Source organism: Candoia aspera, chromosome 3 (assembly GCF_035149785.1).
Source record: "Candoia aspera isolate rCanAsp1 chromosome 3, rCanAsp1.hap2, whole genome shotgun sequence".
In the NCBI taxonomy this organism is placed as follows: Eukaryota; Metazoa; Chordata; class Lepidosauria; order Squamata; family Boidae; genus Candoia; species Candoia aspera.
In genome coordinates this window covers 168549716-168567138 of record NC_086155.1, presented here as the reverse complement: position 1 = coordinate 168567138, position 17423 = coordinate 168549716, and the positions used below count along the sequence as shown (strand labels likewise).

The 17423-nt window shown below is 36.8% G+C and overlaps 1 protein-coding gene across 2 annotated transcripts in view; it reads right to left on the bottom strand.

The window, feature by feature from the left end:
* Window positions 1–16810, bottom strand: part of SNTG1 (syntrophin gamma 1) — a 137507-nt gene extending 120697 nt beyond the window's left edge. For both annotated transcript variants that reach the window (XM_063299275.1, XM_063299276.1), the window contains exons 1-6: window positions 16784–16810; window positions 12477–12611; window positions 8087–8143; window positions 5544–5601; window positions 4683–4726; window positions 4539–4580 (exon numbers count right to left, since the gene is read on the bottom strand). In XM_063299275.1, coding sequence (XP_063155345.1) covers window positions 4539–4580; window positions 4683–4726; window positions 5544–5601; window positions 8087–8143; window positions 12477–12611; window positions 16784–16810 — 363 coding nt within the window. The remainder of the gene's footprint in view (window positions 1–4538; window positions 4581–4682; window positions 4727–5543; window positions 5602–8086; window positions 8144–12476; window positions 12612–16783) is intronic.
* Window positions 16811–17423: the final 613 nt, after the last annotated feature.

The window sequence follows — 17423 nt, the reverse complement described above, 5'->3', positions numbered from 1 at the left end:
AGCTTGCCACAATTTGTTATGGTCCACACAGTCAAAGGCTTTAGAATAGGCAATAAAACAGAAAGAGATGTTTTTCTGAAACTCCCTGGCTTTTTCCATTATCCAGCGGATATTGGCAATTTGGTCCCTAGTTCCTCTGCCTTTTCTAAACCCAGCTTGTACATCTGGCAATTCTCGCTCCATGAATTGCTGAAGTCTACCTTGCAGGATCTTGAGCATTACCTTACTGGCATGTGAAATGAGTGCCACTGTTCAATAGTTTGAACATTCTTTAGTGTTTCCCTTTTTTGGTATGGGGATATAAGTTGATTTTTTTTCCAGTCTGATGGCCATTCTTGTGTTTTCCAAATTTGCTGGCACATAGCATGCATTACCTTGATAGCATCAACTTGCAAGATTTTGAACAGTTCAGCTGGGATGCCGTCGATGGTACAGATATATATATAAACAGAGAGAAAAATTAACAAATATGACCCAATTGGTCTTTATCAATGTACAAGAATGCCTTCTGGTTTACATGGGGCATTGCAACCTTCCAAAGGCTTATGAATAGAATACATCCAGGATGAGGTAGTTGGTGCAAAGTGTATGTAGATTGCATGGTGTAAATAGCTGTGGGGGGGCATTTACAACATTTAGAGAAAGTCATGACATGCTTGAAGAAGCAGGTCTGACTATAAACCCTGAGAAATATCAATTGGGATTTTCAGAGGTTAAGTATTTAGGATACTTTACAATTTAGGATAGTATTTAGGATACACTAGACAATCCTGTGACCTGCTGGGCAGTCCTTTGAGAGAAAGGCAGTACAGTTTGATGTGACTAAATGAATATTAAATTTTAGGCTCACCAATTTTTTTTTACCCCAGCGCTAGACAGTCCCATGACCATCTAAGAGTATATATCATAAATAGAAAAATAATTGTAGTGGCAAATGAACTTCAATAATAAGGCAATAATTACTTACCCAAAAAGATAAACAGAACGACCATAGGCAGGCAAAAAGGCAGTGGGGGTGACTTCCAACTTCCTGCCGGCTTTCCCATTGACTTTGCTTATGGGAAGCTGGCAGGGAGTGTCAGAAATCACAATTACGTGTCCATGGGCATGCTGCAGTAGCCACAACTTTGCAAAAAAAACCTGAACATTGTGGGAATTTCAATTCCACAGAAGTAATCGGTCCCAGATTTTATATGCATTCTTTAAGTTAGTGGATTTTGGGTAGCTTGATTCAAAAATTGTTGCAGTATAATGTACCATTTGGGCTAACTTGAGAGTACAAACAGATAAACACAATGAGAATTTTAGTAGTATATAGATAGTAGGAGGTGGGATACTAAAACCAAATATAGAAAAGGTAGTAGCCTTAGATAAAATAGAGCAAAAAGCAAGACAAGTCATTTTTAGGTTTGGTAGGCTATTATAGTAGGTTTATCCCCCATTTTGCCACTTGAGCTCAAGCTTTTACAGACCTTACACGGAAGACAGAACCCAACAATGGGTATAGTGGATTCCTAAATGTTATCAAGCATTTAAGGCCTTGAAAAATGCATTATGCAGCAAACTTGGTCTATGTGGAGTCAACTTCAATTGATCCTTCATAGTTTACCTGGATGTATCTGGAGTGGGACAAGGAGCAGCCCCAGTACAGGCCTATGATGATGGAGATCATCTTGTCATATACTTGGCCAAGACACGACAGCAAACATATAGTGGCATTGAAAAAGAGGCCTTGGCACTGTGATGGGATATTGAAGAGCTTAAAGTCTATTTACAGGGACAATATTTCCATGTCATCACCAACCATTAGCCACTCAAGTGGATCCACCAAATGAAGGACAGTAACCCAAGGATTACTAGATGGTATCTATTGTTACAACCATATAAGTTTACCATCCAACATCAAGCTGGAAAATGGAACACCCTAGCAGACTACTTATCATGTTATGGAGTGAGTATAGAACTACAACCATCAGGTCAAAGTGCTAATGAGGACAAAACCTGGATGGGTACAGGGACCTTCAATAAAAGAGGGAAGGAATCTGGAAAGAAAGACTTAAGTTTGCTGACCTTCCTTCCTTGTGGAGTGCCTTCCCTCTCTATGGATTGTTCCTTGGGACTTTAAGAGAGCAAAGGACCAGCCTGTGCTGCAGGAAGATAAAGGAGAAATGCTCAAGGGTGTGGGTGTTGTTGGAAGAGATAGGAGAGCTGGAGAGCTATAGCTGGAGAGCTATAGCATATAGTTGTGCATGAAGGAGGTGAGACTAAAACAGCTGGTGGAGTGAGCAACACGCTTCAGAAGCTACTGTAGGGGGAAAGAGTAGCAGAGCCTTATAGCCTCACAAGCTTCCAAAGATGCAGATCAGCTACAGTCAGCCAGCAACAAGTAATTGTTTTCTCTGACCTATGAACTGATAAGGACTGAGAGCTGGAGGAGCAACTCAGTAAAGGGAGCAATTACAAGGCTTGGAAAAGACTGTTGTAATACTGTCTTTATTTCTGTAAAAGGTGGGCAGTTAAAGAAACACAACGGAAAAAGAAAACTTAAAATGATTAAATGTTGTCACTTATCACTGTACCATTCTCACTTTTTATAAATATACTTAGGCACAGACAAGTAGATTAGTTGTCTATATTAGGTTTAATACAGTAGAAGTGTATGCTTTGTATCATAAACTAACACTGTGCATATATCAAAGGAAAGCATTCAGTCCCTTGGTCTGTGGTTTGTACCATAACTTAAAGTGTGAGAAGGCTCTAATTATCTAAAGAAATAGTTAAGTCCTTTACATCCTGATCATAAAGCAGGGGCAGGTGGCCACCTGTCCCCAGTTTATATATTGCTTCTGCCTCTTCCACTGCTTCTAAAGGAGCAAAATGGGTGTAAGAAGCCACTGTTTGGCCTCATATATTTATTGGGTGTTTATGTATATTTTATATACAAATATGTGCATACATGTCTTATGTAACATGGGACCCAAACGACCAGTAAGAGAAAGTAAAAAAAGAAAAAAAAATCTTATCCCCAATTATTCCACAGTGTGCTGTAGCCCTCAGACAACACCTTAGGCATGAAAGCCGGCTAGGTGACCTTGGGCCAGTCCCTCTCTCTCAGCCCAACTCACCTCACAGAGTTGCTGTTGTGGGGAAAAGAGGAGAAGGAAGGAGTATTTGGTATGTTCCCTGCATTGAATTATTTATTTTTATTTATTTAATTTTTATCCCACCTTTATTATTTTTATAAAAAACTCAAAGTGGCAAACATACCTAATACTCCTTCCTTCTCCTATTTTCCCCACAACAACCACCCTGTGAGGTGAGTTGGGCTGAGAGAGAGTGACTGGCCCAAGGTCACCCAGCCGGCTTTCAAGCCTAAGGCAGGACTAGAACTCACAGGCTTCTGGTTTCTATCCCACTGCCTTAACCACTAGATCAATAAAAGTGGGATAGTAAATAAATAAACTTTATTTTTAAAATGTGTAGTCCCTGGCTGAAAAAAGTTGCATTCCATTCCTGAACACATTCTTAAATTCCTCGGTTATACTCCTTCTGCCTTTAAGTAGCTAACTAAAATAGAAGACAGGCAGGCAACAAGACCTTAGAACTCAATAACAAGAAGTCATCTGACCTTGATCAGTACTTGGGATAAGAGAGACTTTAACATTTTATCTCCCATTGTGGTAGCAATCTGGACCAGACCTGGGCCTCCATACCAGCTATTTACACTGAAGAAAAGTTCCTATTGGCACAAGTGAGAGTTTTACTTCCGATTCAAATAACAGGTATAATGAGGTGTGAAAGTGAAAAGTCTCCTTTATCTGTACATCAAGGCTGCCATTTTTATATGTATTTTATATCTGTAATTAACTTATTAAAAACTGTTTATTCTTTGTCTTGATTTTGTCTTGTCTCTCTGACCCTTTTATCTTGTGTCTCGTACCTTCTAGATGTCAAGCATGAGGAAAGAGTTTTAACGTCCTTGTAAAGCCCTAAGGACTAAAATGACACCTTCACAATAAATTGCTACCCTGTAAGTGACACAGTTATTTGTTTTATTAAAGTGAGTCCTATATGAGAAAACAGAAGGGTTTACTTTTCCCTTGCAATATTCCAAGCCGACACGGAGAGATTCTCAAACTAGGCAGAAAGGAAATAGTCTCAACTGTTACAGGCGACAGAAAAAGATCATTTCCCCCTGTTCCTGTAGGATTTAAAGTAAAATAGGCTTAACAAAAGAATGTCATTGCTAATTTTAAAAAAATGGGGAAAATGCACTGGCAAAAGTCAATGTTCTCCCATAACTCTGTGCCTACAAAATTCCTCCAATAAAGAAAAAATGAAACAATGGCAAAATCCTAATATGAGTGATGTCACATGAATGAAAGAGGTACACTATCCAAATACTATAATCATTTAACAATCTCAGAATAAAAAAGAGTTAAATTACTTAGAAGCATAATGAACACTTTAATAAAAGTGCAGTTACATTAATTTACATTAGAAACTGAAATGGGTTAGAAAGTATTATAAAAGCTCACCACTTCTTCATGCCTGCATTTTCTTACATTAATTCCATTAATCTGTTGAGGAAGAAATAATAATTTGAGGAAAGGGGTTTATACTTTTTCATGCAGGTGGAATAAATGAATAAGATCTGCCAAAAGGAGAATCTGTTTTCCTACCTGTAGAATTGCATCTCCTATGAACAGTAACCCTGAGAGTTCCGCTGAGAGAAAGAATGAGAAAAAGAAGGGAGGGACGGAGGGAGAAAAGAAGGAAGGACACTTTTTTCATTTCATCCTTCTCTATAATTTTCCATTGGTAGCATCAGTGGGGCAATATGTAAACAGAACAGTGAAAAATGATTGAAAAAAAAGTACAGTTTTATCCCATAGCCAAACCAGTGCCTTAAGTGATTTCCCTAAAAAATCTAAAAGAACAATCTTAGTCTACATGTTCACAAACTAAGAAATGTGACAGAGAATAAAAGGGGGACTGTCTCCAGTTATCTCTGTCCACCCTACAAAATTGCCAAGACTTCAGATGCTCCAGGTCCCAGCAATTAAACTGTCTGATCTGATGGGATCCAAAAGGTATTTTTTTGTCATGGCAGCTGTTCTGTGGATCAAGTATCCCCTGAAATTTAGGTGGCCTTGATCTCACCAGCCCTGAAGAAGACCCTGAAGATCTGGTTCATCTCCAAGGAACTGGACCAGGATATTATATAAACCCATTTTAATTTTATGGGGAGGGGGGTGTTTTGTCTCTGCATTGATCTATGTTACTATTTTATTGCTTTCTTTTTTTGAATTCTAGTGCTTTTAGCCCTTGTTTGTAGCTCTGAGTCACTTGGTGAGTAGGCAGTCATACAAACTGAATGAATGAATGAATGAGTGAATGAGTGAATGAATGGATGAATGAATGAACAGAAATCTCCTGCCATTAAAAATATTGTGGTCGCATTTGTAATGAAATCCCTCCCCCCAAAAACAGACTGTAAATCAATGAAAAAAAAAAGTTAACTATACTGAATAACAACTTACCCCGTTGTTCTTTGGAAATTTTGGAAACAACCACAGGAATATTATGCTCCGCTCCTCCCTATGCGATAAAGAGATCATACTTCATTGAGTCTACTGTTAACTTATAAAAACTGTATTTCTTCATTTATTTAGTTTTAGCTTCTTATTTAAAGAATTCAAAATTAGTAAAATATCTCTTTTCATCATCCTTTTTGTTAATAATCACATGAATGCAATCAGTCCTTTTGTCAAGGAGGAAAAATATTGTTGGCAATATCAAAAGAGTTGCGCATGTACAAAAAAAATGAGAAATTATTGACAAAGGAATGCAAACTCACCACAGGTTTCTCCAGATTTTTCATATTATGGTATCAAACCCACTATGAAAAGCAAATGGGCCTAATTCTGAAATGGGTGATGCTGTAAGCATTTTCTTTTCATGCTGGTAAGGAATATACAAACAAAGGCATACAATGGAAGATGATTTTGGACATTAGATTAAATGAAATGCGATTTGGTTATTTTTGATTTTCTATTTTCCATTCTTACATGCACAAAAGTCAGTAAGAAAATGAATAGGAAACCTGGAACAAAAAATTAAAATTCGAAGATGATTGTTTCACACTGAGGGATACAAAAATGAAAAGCAAAATAAATTAGTCACATTTCTGTTTTATTCATATTGCAAGGCAGGCAGGCAGGCAGGCTGGATTTGAAAGTATAAAATGATTTATTTTTTAGACAACCCGGTTTGACTTTTCAACACCAAGAAAGCACTATTCAAGAATAGCATTTTGGGAGTTATTTAAGAAAACATTTTTATCTAAATATTTATTAGCTTTTTGAGATTTTTTATATGTACAAATAGAACTATCCTGTATGGATCACAACCAATATGTAATCAAACCTACAATCAATATTCATGTGAATTTCTTTGTATTAGAAATTGGTCTGAAAATGAACACCATCTATCTCTTTAGAAAAACAGATTTACAATTGCTGGTATAGTTTGATTGAACCAAACTGGTAACACAGAATCTTAAAATGAGAACAGGAGTTAAGTGGAAGCTCAAAGCAACAATCAGGACAGCAGTATCAAAAGCCAATATAAATAAACTTCCTAATTTTTAAAAACTTAGGATTTGATGGAGGCCTTCAGAGAAGTAGCCACTGATGTAATTCTGAAGCCAGGAAGAAGGTTATGAATTTATAGGAGTTGGGGAATATTGTTCTGAGGCATGAAAGGAGGAAGAAGAGAGAAGCTAATGAGATAAGCCCATTGAGTCATTGTCTTTGCACATTCAACGTGACATGCAAAGAGCTGAAAACAGCTCCTCCTCCTCCTAGTTACAGTAGTGGTATAAATAAAGATACAATCTTCATGCTTAAAGTGCTGTCATCTGCAGGGAGAAGCCTTATTATTTCCATGTGAACTGGAACTCTGATGGTGAAAGCATTCATCCATACACAAAAGCTCTCTGCTGCAGAGAATCACACTAAATGCATGGAAACCAGCTCTTTGCGATGTCACCAGTGTGACTATCTCACACTGAATGCATACAAAAGAGAAGGAGCTGTTTGCCATTTCTTGTGTGTTGGATTCAACAAACAAAGATAACACCTGAACAATAAGTCTTCAGAATCATGGCCAGTTCCAAAAAGTGACAAGGGTGCAAAGGAATCTGTGCATCTTTGCACCAGACCCTTAGCCTCCATTTTGAGATAGCCAGCTAATCACATCACACATTTAGGTTTGAAAAATATAATGGGGAACAATGATTAGAAGAACTCAAGAAGCAGAAAAAAGGCAACTACAAAACCTAATTTCCTAAGAGTCTGATATTTTTTGATTTGCAGAAACACCAGCAAATATTAATGCTTTGACTGTAACTTTCAGTAAATAAAAATGAATATTAAAAGCATTACAGAACAACCTGTTGATACATTCCTATTTCATGCTTTATGCAATTATTTCAGGGGAGAATACATTCATGCTTTATAATTATCTCTTGCTGCATTAAAGAACAGTAAAACATAATTTTCAGGAGCACTCTGTTTTATAGTGACACATGTTTTTGTTTATAACAAAGGAATAAGGAAATGCCCATTGCCTTATATTTCAGCATAGCATTCTCAACTTATTTCCTTTTCCTTTTCATTTCTAAGATGGTTGTATAATTTAATATACCTACCTTTAGCAAAATTGATAATGGAAAAATAATAACATTTTCAGTCTTCATTAGCAAGCAAGTTTGGAATTAATGCAGAATTGTTGATTAACTCATTGGCTGCAATGTGACAGCTATTTTAATTCAGCTTTCATTAATACACATTTTAAGTGCCACTTAACAAAAGACCACAGTTTCAGCTGCTTGCCTATTGTAAAAGTAAATAAACCTCTAATAAAATTTTTCATGACACATTGAATGGACAAATAAGAATATAGTCAAAACCCTTTGCTCTTATTAAACATATTCCCTAAAAGATAAAATCCATGCCAAACACACACACACACACACACACACACACACACACATATATCAACAGGAAGGATACCATACTACCTTTATACTTAATCCAAATCCTCCTACAGTTTGTCTTCTAATTGTTACAGTTCTTTCCTGAAAAGAAATCAGATTTCTTTTTTAAATATTTCCTTTTAATTATTAAATATTAAATATAATTTAATAATTATATAATTATAATTAAATATAATTATATAATTATTAAATATTTTAAATATTTCCTTAAAAACAGATACAATCACACTGCACTGACTCTTTTTGGCTTTGGTGCTACATAATCAGTTTTGAATTTCATATAATATATGTATCATCATAATTATTAAATTGCAAAACATATTTACCTAAAGTGTCAATCATTAATTGCAAGACACAAATACCGGTAGTCCTTGGTTAATGACCACTCATTCAATGACCATTTGAAGTTACGACAGCACTGAACAAGTGGTACGTATAACTGGTCCTCAATGTTCTGGCCGTCCCAGCTCCCCCACAGTCACCTGATCACAATCCGGGTAATTGGCAACCAGCTCACACTTATCACAGTTGCAGAGTCCTGTAGTCACATGATCACCATTTGCAACCTTCCCCGCCAGCTTCCCACAAGTAAAGTCAATGGGGAAGCCAGCAGGGAAGGTTGCAAGTTGTTTGGGAAGTCTTCCCAACCCTGCAACCACCCAAAGCCTTGCCTGTTTGTGCCACACTGGCCCTCCCACACCCTCCTGCATCCTACAGCAGCCACCACAAGCCCCACCACACTGGCTCCTCCCACACCCTGCAGCAGCCAACCCAAACTCCACACTCACACTGCATCACGCCAGCCCCTCCTGCACCCTCCCACACCCTGCAGCAGTCACCCAAAGCCCAACACTCTCGTACCGTGCTGCCCTGGTTCCTCCTGCACCCTCCTGCACCCAGCAGTAGCCACTTACCTGCCCATCAGCCTGCCTGCAAGCAGTCCGGGACTTGCAACTTCCTGCCGGCTTCAGACTGACTTTGCTTGTTGGAAGCTGGCAGGAAGATGCAGGGAGGTCCTTGCTTAGTGACCTGCGATCCTTGCTTAACAATGGCAACGTGGAGTGCTGGGATTGCAGTCGCTAAGTGATGCAGTCACATGATGTCGCACTTTAAGACTGCATTGATTAGCCATGGAAATTTCAGTCCCATTACCATTATTAACCGAGGACTACCAGTACTTAAGTAATATATTTCATTCATTCATTCATTCATTTATTTTCTGGAATTCTAGGTGATCCAGCTATAAAAATATAACACAAAGATATATATGCAGTCATTTTTCAACATCTAAATCTCTGTAATTAGAAATGAGGCCTTCTCAAATGTTCCATTGACCAGTGCAAAGCAATCCTTTTTAAGTCAGCATGAAAGCCCATGAATAGCCCTGCTGGACTGGGCCAAAGCCCACATAAATTCAGCATTTTGTTTCTCATAGGGGCCAACCAGGTGTATATAGGCATAATTAACGTGTGGCGTTGGCGGTTAATACTGATAGCTTTAAAAGAAATTGAACAAATTCACAGAGAGTAGCTCTTACCTTCCAACATTGTTCCCATGTAGCAGGTATAAGTGTAATATTGACACTTCAAGATGATAGACCTGTATTCTGTGAAGTTAGTTAATCCTCTTTAAAGTTATCCAAATTAATAGCCATCACCACAGATTAATTATATTCTGTGTGAAGAACATATAAACCACTGTCTCTTTTAAATCTTCCAAGCAGCTTCCTTGAATAACCTCTTGTTTAGTGTTCTGAAAGATATGTCCCCTTTCTTCAGACTGCCCATGATGTTATATACTTTGACCACATCCCCATGTTAGATACCTTGACTATGTCCACAGTTTTCTAAGTTAAGAGACCCAAATGCTCTAGCCTTTTCTCATGAGGAGGATGTTCAAGTTCCCTAACCATTTTGTTTGCCTATTCTGCATTTCTTCCAGGTATATATCCTTTTTTACAACATACCAACTAGAGCTGTACAAAATATTCCCAATATGGAATATCTACAGATTTGTATCAGGGCAGTACCATGTTGGCAGTTCTATTTTCAGTCTGAATCATCCTTGGCATGGATTTGCCTTTTTCATACCTGTCACACACTTAGATAATATCTTCATTGAGCTCTCCACTATGACTCTAAAGTGATTTTTTTTTCCTTGTCAGAATTACATTATTTTTCCTGGATAGAGACAAATATGAAGTGCATATATAAAGTTAGGTTTTGTACCCCAAAGTGTATCACTTTATTTAAACAGAGCCATAGTTAATTACTATTTGGTTGACCATCCACCCAGTTAAAAGAATCTGGAGCTTTTCAGTCACTTTTAGTTTCACTAAACTGAATAATTTGGTATCATCTGCAAACCTGACCAGTGTGTGGCCAAATGAGAGGTGCTATGTTGGCAACTAATAAGAATAAGGGTGAACATCTTGTTTTTTAGGATCCTTTCCTAAAGAAAAAAATGAATATAAAGACCTGTGACAAATTCCTACATTTTCTTCAATAACATTCTGAAAAGACAAGATACAGTACATCACTGTAAAGAAAATTTAAAATGTTATCCAGATATGCCAAGTCATTATTTAAATGTCAACTAGAATATAAGTAATAGTCATTCTAGCTTATTAGAGAAAAGTAATTGGGGAATTGTGAATCTTTTAATATGTAAAACCAGATATGATTTGGTAATAGGATAGGTTTATGGCTTAGTGATCTTTTAAAAATCTTAGATTCTTCTTCAGTAAAACAAATGGAGACTCAGCACCATGAAATACAAGGTTAAAAGTCATAGTAATTTATAGCATTCAAAGGTCAATTGAGGCAACTACAGTAAGAGCTATCAGAAAGATGACATCATTGTGTATGTGTGTCATTTGTCATTTGTTTCTTTGATGCTAGAAACCTTGCACTTTATATATTCATCATTTATTTTCGTAATGATGAAAGGGGGCCAGTAAGCCCAAATCCTTCACTAGCTAGTCTCTACATATCTAGTAAGAATGAGTCCACCAGCTCTCTGAAAATCTGCTTTAATCTTCATTCTGCTGCAAGCATTGAAGGAACAGCATAAATCGTTCAGCTTGGAATCAGTGAGGTATTTAATTATATTTCCCCTCCAAAAAAACCCAAAAAGGCCTGTCCTTTGGGAAAAAGGGGTTGAGGATATTGAACTTCAGGGGCTTGTCTTTTGATAGAAATCCATTAGTCATATGTGTTTCTTTATTATTAGGAAATTAAATGAATGCATGAAGATAAATTAATCCATAGTTACTGATCATAATGGTGAATTTCCTAAGAATACTAGCCTTTGAAGACCAGTTTCCTGCATATAAGCATTCCCTAGGTGTTCAGCTGATCTCTGTGGGAAAAACAGGATATTGGGTTAAATAAACCTATCTAATCCAGATGGACCTCAGGTCTAATCCATTAGAATTCCTAAGTGATTTTGTGATTTTATTTCATTTCTTCCATTATAAATATGTGTTCTTATCTTATTCTTTAGCTAAATGTGCAACACAATTTTAGACATGTCTACTCAGAATTAAATCCAATTTAACTCAACAGGACTTATTTTCAGATATGTACTGTATATATAGTATGGCAATGTCAACTCTTTTGGCCTTCCCTGCCATAGTGCCTTCTATATTGGCTTAAGCATAATTCGTTCTTGAAAAGCTCTTGTCTATTTCCTCTTCAGAGCTGCCCTTTTCTGCCATTATTTTCTTCTTATTTTCTTCCTTTCTCACTGACTTCTTCATCTTCAACTTTTTTCATTTATTTCAGCTATTAATGTGAATCTTTTTCAACTTGAAGTCTATGAATTTAGGAAGAGAAATATTTAGTTTTTAATTCATGGCTCCTCCTTATTTATCTTTACTTGCTTAATCAACATTTTAATCTCAATTACCAAGTGCTGTTCAGTGTGTTCTTAAGAAAGCTATTTTTTTCTCTGACTTTTTTTTATCTTAAAACAAAGCCATTTTTAAATTGTTACCCCATTACTCTATTTCATTCTTACAAAAGTCCTTGAAATGACTGCTTACTCTGAATGTCACTTCCCTAGTAACTTGTTTTTATACTATCTATCTGCACTCATCAGAATCAGATTGTGGGGAGCAATGTAAAATGAAGAAGACATGGACCTAGCCATTGATCAGAACTGAAAAAGGAAACCAGAGGCAAGCCTAGAACCAAAAACTAGGAGATCTTATTCCAGAAGAAATGCATAAACGGAACAGGAAATCTTCCTGATTTATCTCCCTGAGTCCTATTTTTTTAAGGCACAGTATTTATTCTGAACACAGTACATATCACTTTGTCTACTTTGATATTTCTCTGTGAAAGACAACTCCAAAAAGCTCAAAATATATAATAGCTTTAATCTGGAAGCCACTGAAAAGCATGCTACTTACTCCAGAATAAAAAGGTTCGCCAGACACACAGATGACATCTTGTTCTTGAATTGTCAAAATATCTTTGGCTAAGTGCAGCCGCACTTTGAAAGGCTCCTGATTACCATCCTGTAGCAAACAAATCCCTGTCTTTGACTTTAAAAGGCAGAAGAAGAAAAAAGTTTTATTAGTAGTCAAATTGTTTATGGACTACTTATATTAAAGGATCAAAAATAGTTTCCTTTAGTTTTTAAACCGGAATATTTAGGAAAATCAATAACATAAATTACCTCTCAAATGATGCTCAAATATATCCACTGAAATCCCTCCAATTATTAAAAGTAAATCATAATATTGAAACAGATGCATGGCAAAAATTTCTTTTGGAAACTCAGACATTAAGTAACATTTAAATATGTATCCGGGCTTTGCACATGGATGAAGGACTAAAACCTCTAAAATGTGATCATAAGCAAAACTAGCCTTTTACAATACCATGGCTTATGTTTCAATACCCATTGTCATACTACATATGCAGATACAATACAATTTGCACATTAACCTGATAAACTTATGTTAAGGTTACAGCACTTGATTTATCTAATTAAAAATATTAAGATTGCTCAAGAGCCAAAACCTTAACTGGGATCCAGAAACATTGTGAAAGGTTCCAATCATGATCATTCTGTTTTATTATTACAATCCAGTAAATAACTCTTTCAATGTACAAAAACAAATGCATTGCAAGTGCTTTTCGGACCATAGCCTAGATTTGTGAATTGATTAATTAATTAAAATCAATCCACAGCCATTCTGGAAAGAAATATTCCAAACAAGGCCACCATGGCCATTAGAAATGTTGTACAACCTACAATAGGTTGTAGATTTTCTACTCCAAAGCTTTTCTAACTTCTGTTTATAAGAAAATAATTTGGCTAATCATTATGATGACACTTTCCTTCCATTCACTGGAGTTTAGGTACAAGTTAGATTTCCTGAATGGGCAGTTGATATGTTTGGAGGGTACAATGATCTCTGGTTTCAGCCCCTTTCTCTCTCTTAAATCTCTGAAGCAGTAGTGACACATGGATTGTTTTTCTAAATCCAGGTATCCCCCAAATTTTATTATCTAAGACAGAGGTAGCCAACATCTCAAAGCCTCTTTGGAGAGTTGCCAGCTGCATACATAACCAACTATGGAAATCCCAGAGGGAAGCTAATTGTTTTTTGAAACAAGGAACAAGTTTTGTAAACCTATTAAGTCCATTCTAGACTCTGGTACCCTTCCTCAACCAGACCAGCCTTCAGATATATTTGTTCTAAATACTAGGAGAAGTAGTCCTGGAGGACTGCTGAAACACCTACAGCCAATATGTCAGCCGACTGGAACAAATATTAAGTTTCCTCAATTCCAGCAAGCTCATGTTTGAGTATTGCGTCCAGACCTAGAATCTATGCCATGCTCTCAATCTTAGAATTTTATGCCTGACCCCAGGTTCCTCACACCTTATATAGTTCAGGAATGCTCCTTCTTTCTTTGCATTTCAACTTCATGGTGGCAGCCTAGAGAATAAGCTATAGGTTTCAGGAGAGAGGAAAAAAGGAATGATGGAAGAAAACTTAAAGGGACACATTTTTATTCTATTGGTCTCCACCTGATAAGGTTAGGTTGGATGGCAGAAACACCTGTTGATTCATATCTTGGAAGAACAGTTCCATTTGATTGGCTGCCTGAGATAACATTTCTCCAAAAAAAAAAAGTTTATATAGTTATTTTGTGTTAAAGGTAAAGGTAAAGGTTTCCCTTGACGTAAAGTCCAATCGAATCCGACTCTAGGGGGCGGTGCTCATCTCCATTTCTAAGCCTTAGAGCCGGCGTTGTCCATAGGACACTTCCGGGTCATGTGGCCAGCATGACGACTCGGAACGCCGTTACCTTCCCGCCGAAGCGGTACCTATTGATCTACTCACATTTGCATGTTTTCGAACTGCTAGGTGAGCAGGAGCTGGGACGAGCAACGGGAGCTCACCCCGCCGCGCGGTTTCGAACCGCCGACCTTCCGATCGACAGCTCAGCGGTTTAACCCGCAGCGCCACCGCGTCCCTTTTTTTCCCTATTTTGTGTTACTTGACGATATATTACTCTTCTGGCTGATTAGCCTATAAAACCTCCCAAGAAGCTCTATGAAAAGAGCTATGGGCAAGAATTAAATAGCATCTAACTATACAGTAGGCCTAATTAAGCATCACAATGAAATTAAAATAGGAGTGAGCGGTGGGATGCACACAGGCAAAACATATGCAGAATGAATAGGGAAACCAAGCATGAGAAAAGCAAAAACAAAATATATGCCAGCAAACTTATATACAATCTAGTGATATGAACCCCTAGTATTATTTCACAGTACAACAGTTGCAGCTATTCAATACATCCTTAAACTATTATTCCAGTTCTGACTTTAAAAAGCATTGATGTATATAAATAAGAGAGCTTTTAGCCGTTGGAATGAATAGAATTCTAATTTCTTTCAGATCTATTATAATGCACACTGATCTTTTAAACATTATGCACCTTGACATTTTAATTATCAGTAGCATCAACTTCTGATCTCACTTCTGCTCTTCAACATTGCAATAGCACATTACTGTACTTCAGGGATGTTTAGAAGAACACATCCTGAGCTTTTGTCTCTTCCCACCTTTTACAGTAGCTGGCTAATTCAAAACTGTTTGTAATATCTGAATAGCCTATCTTTAGAATGGTCTATAGACCTTTTCTTCCTTTCCTTATGCTCTCAAGCCAGAGAGATATGTTATATTACATCATGCCCTCACGTAAGAGGTTTTCTATGAGTTCTGTCCCTTTTGTACATGTACCTTTCATTAGGGCATGACAGAATATAATATCTATATCTCTGGTCTGAGAGTTTAAGAAAAAGAAGTACACTGTATAGACCATTCTAAAGGTAGACTCTATTTGTCCCTTCCTTCAACACTCCTGAGCACCAGAACCTGGATAGCTCCTAAAATTAATGCATTGTATATAATCACCTAAACAGTGCAGTGGCCCTTGAGTTCAATTCCCCATGGTGGGAATTGACAGATGAGCTTCATAGACTGCTCTTTGGCTATATATGCCTGATGAGTCAAACAGCATGACCCAATTGTGTACTGTTTCTTAGAGCTCAATATAACTAATAACAGTCAACTAGCGAATGTATTCCAACTGTTATTGTTTGGCCCTTTTGAGATTTCTGTGTTTTGATCTCACCCACTTCTAAGAGATGAATGAACTGGAGAACTTTACAAGGGTGTTATTTTCCTTTTCACTAATTAAAACGATGAAAGCACTGCAGTTATCAATTTTTTTTAAAAAAAATCTTATTCTAAAGGTTATACGTTATTCTTGAGTGAGAATAGGGTCTGAAACACCTTCCAACCTTAATGTATCTTCCTTGCCATCCTGTAACTTGCCTTATTACTCTTTTCCCTTCTATCACACCTTCTTTTCTTCCTGTAGTCTATGTTTATTAAGAACTTCGTTGGGAGTTTCTCTAGAAACACCTTCACCTTCTATAATACCATGCAGACTAACTAGAGTAAGATTGAACTCATTCACTTTAACTCATTCACTATTTTTAATCTTGTCCTGAGGGACCATATGCTTTTTTCTACCGCTAGCAATGCATTTTTTTTTACTATGTAGGCTTCATGTATCTTCCTATCAATTAAAACTCGTATTCTTTGGTTCTGGGTTAATACTAATAAATTCATTCTTTATTACTCATATTTAACACTATTTTATTTTATAGCATTACTTATCATTAGTTCTTAATGATAACTGGAATCTGGAAAATGCAGGAAGTGGAAAATTAGGGATCAAATGTAGAAAGAGCTAGATAAAGAAAATGAGAAATAAAGGCTTTGCATACCACATTCATAGTCCAATGGTCAGCATGGAATTAAAAGGGATAAAAACAATGCATGCATAAACATGCCCATGAACACATACAGAGTTTTTTTTAATGGTTCACTGTTTTCTTATACATGGTTATGATTGGAGATACGATATTAAGTGAAGTGTAGCTGTGTTAAAATCATCTTTGCATTTGTGTGAAGCTTGATACTGTAAACACAAAAACATCCAAAGAATGAGAACTTGAGAAGAATCCTCCCCCTCCCCTGTAAAGCTGATTTTCTTTTATCTTTAAATGTGCAAACCTACATTTAATAATTCATATAATCCATACAATATTTATCATGAAAATAAACAAGATAAAATAACCTAGCACATGTGTGCATACTTAAGTTAGGAAGATTTGCACTACCTCTTCACATGCAGTCCTGAAATCCATGTGCTATGGCACCAAGAGATATTTGTCTAAAAAAAGGGGGAAGAAAAGGTATTTTATTACAAGAATAATAAAAAAAACTTAAGAGTTCTTTGATAGCAAAGGAGAAAATGCCAAATGGCTAGCTAGTTTGAAACTACCTCTAAATGAATTAGCCAGAACATTTGCTGGAAATATCATTCCACATTCTAATTCTTTGCTTATGAATGTGACTTCACTGGCTTATTCTACTTTGGTATAAAATAATTTTTAATGGCATTCAGTTTTCTCCTTATGTTTCAAATTTTCTTCTAGGCATTTACATTGTTAAAAATTATTTTAAGGAAGAAAGAAAAGGAAAATGGAAATAATATTTTTGTATATCTGTGCTGTGAGGAGATAGAAAGCGACGTACAAGGCAAACCTGTCATGAGTAAGGATGGCGAGCAGGGGGCTCCCATCCAGACTGTCAAGCGCATGCGTAGCACTGAGGAATTGGTCAGCCATTCAAAGAGACACAGATCGGGACCGCCTTAACCCTTGGGGGTTATATGTCTGGGTTTTCCCACGCTTCTTCAGTTTGTTAGGATTCCTGTTAAGTACTAGCAATAAACATTAGAGACCGGTTCCTTGTCTC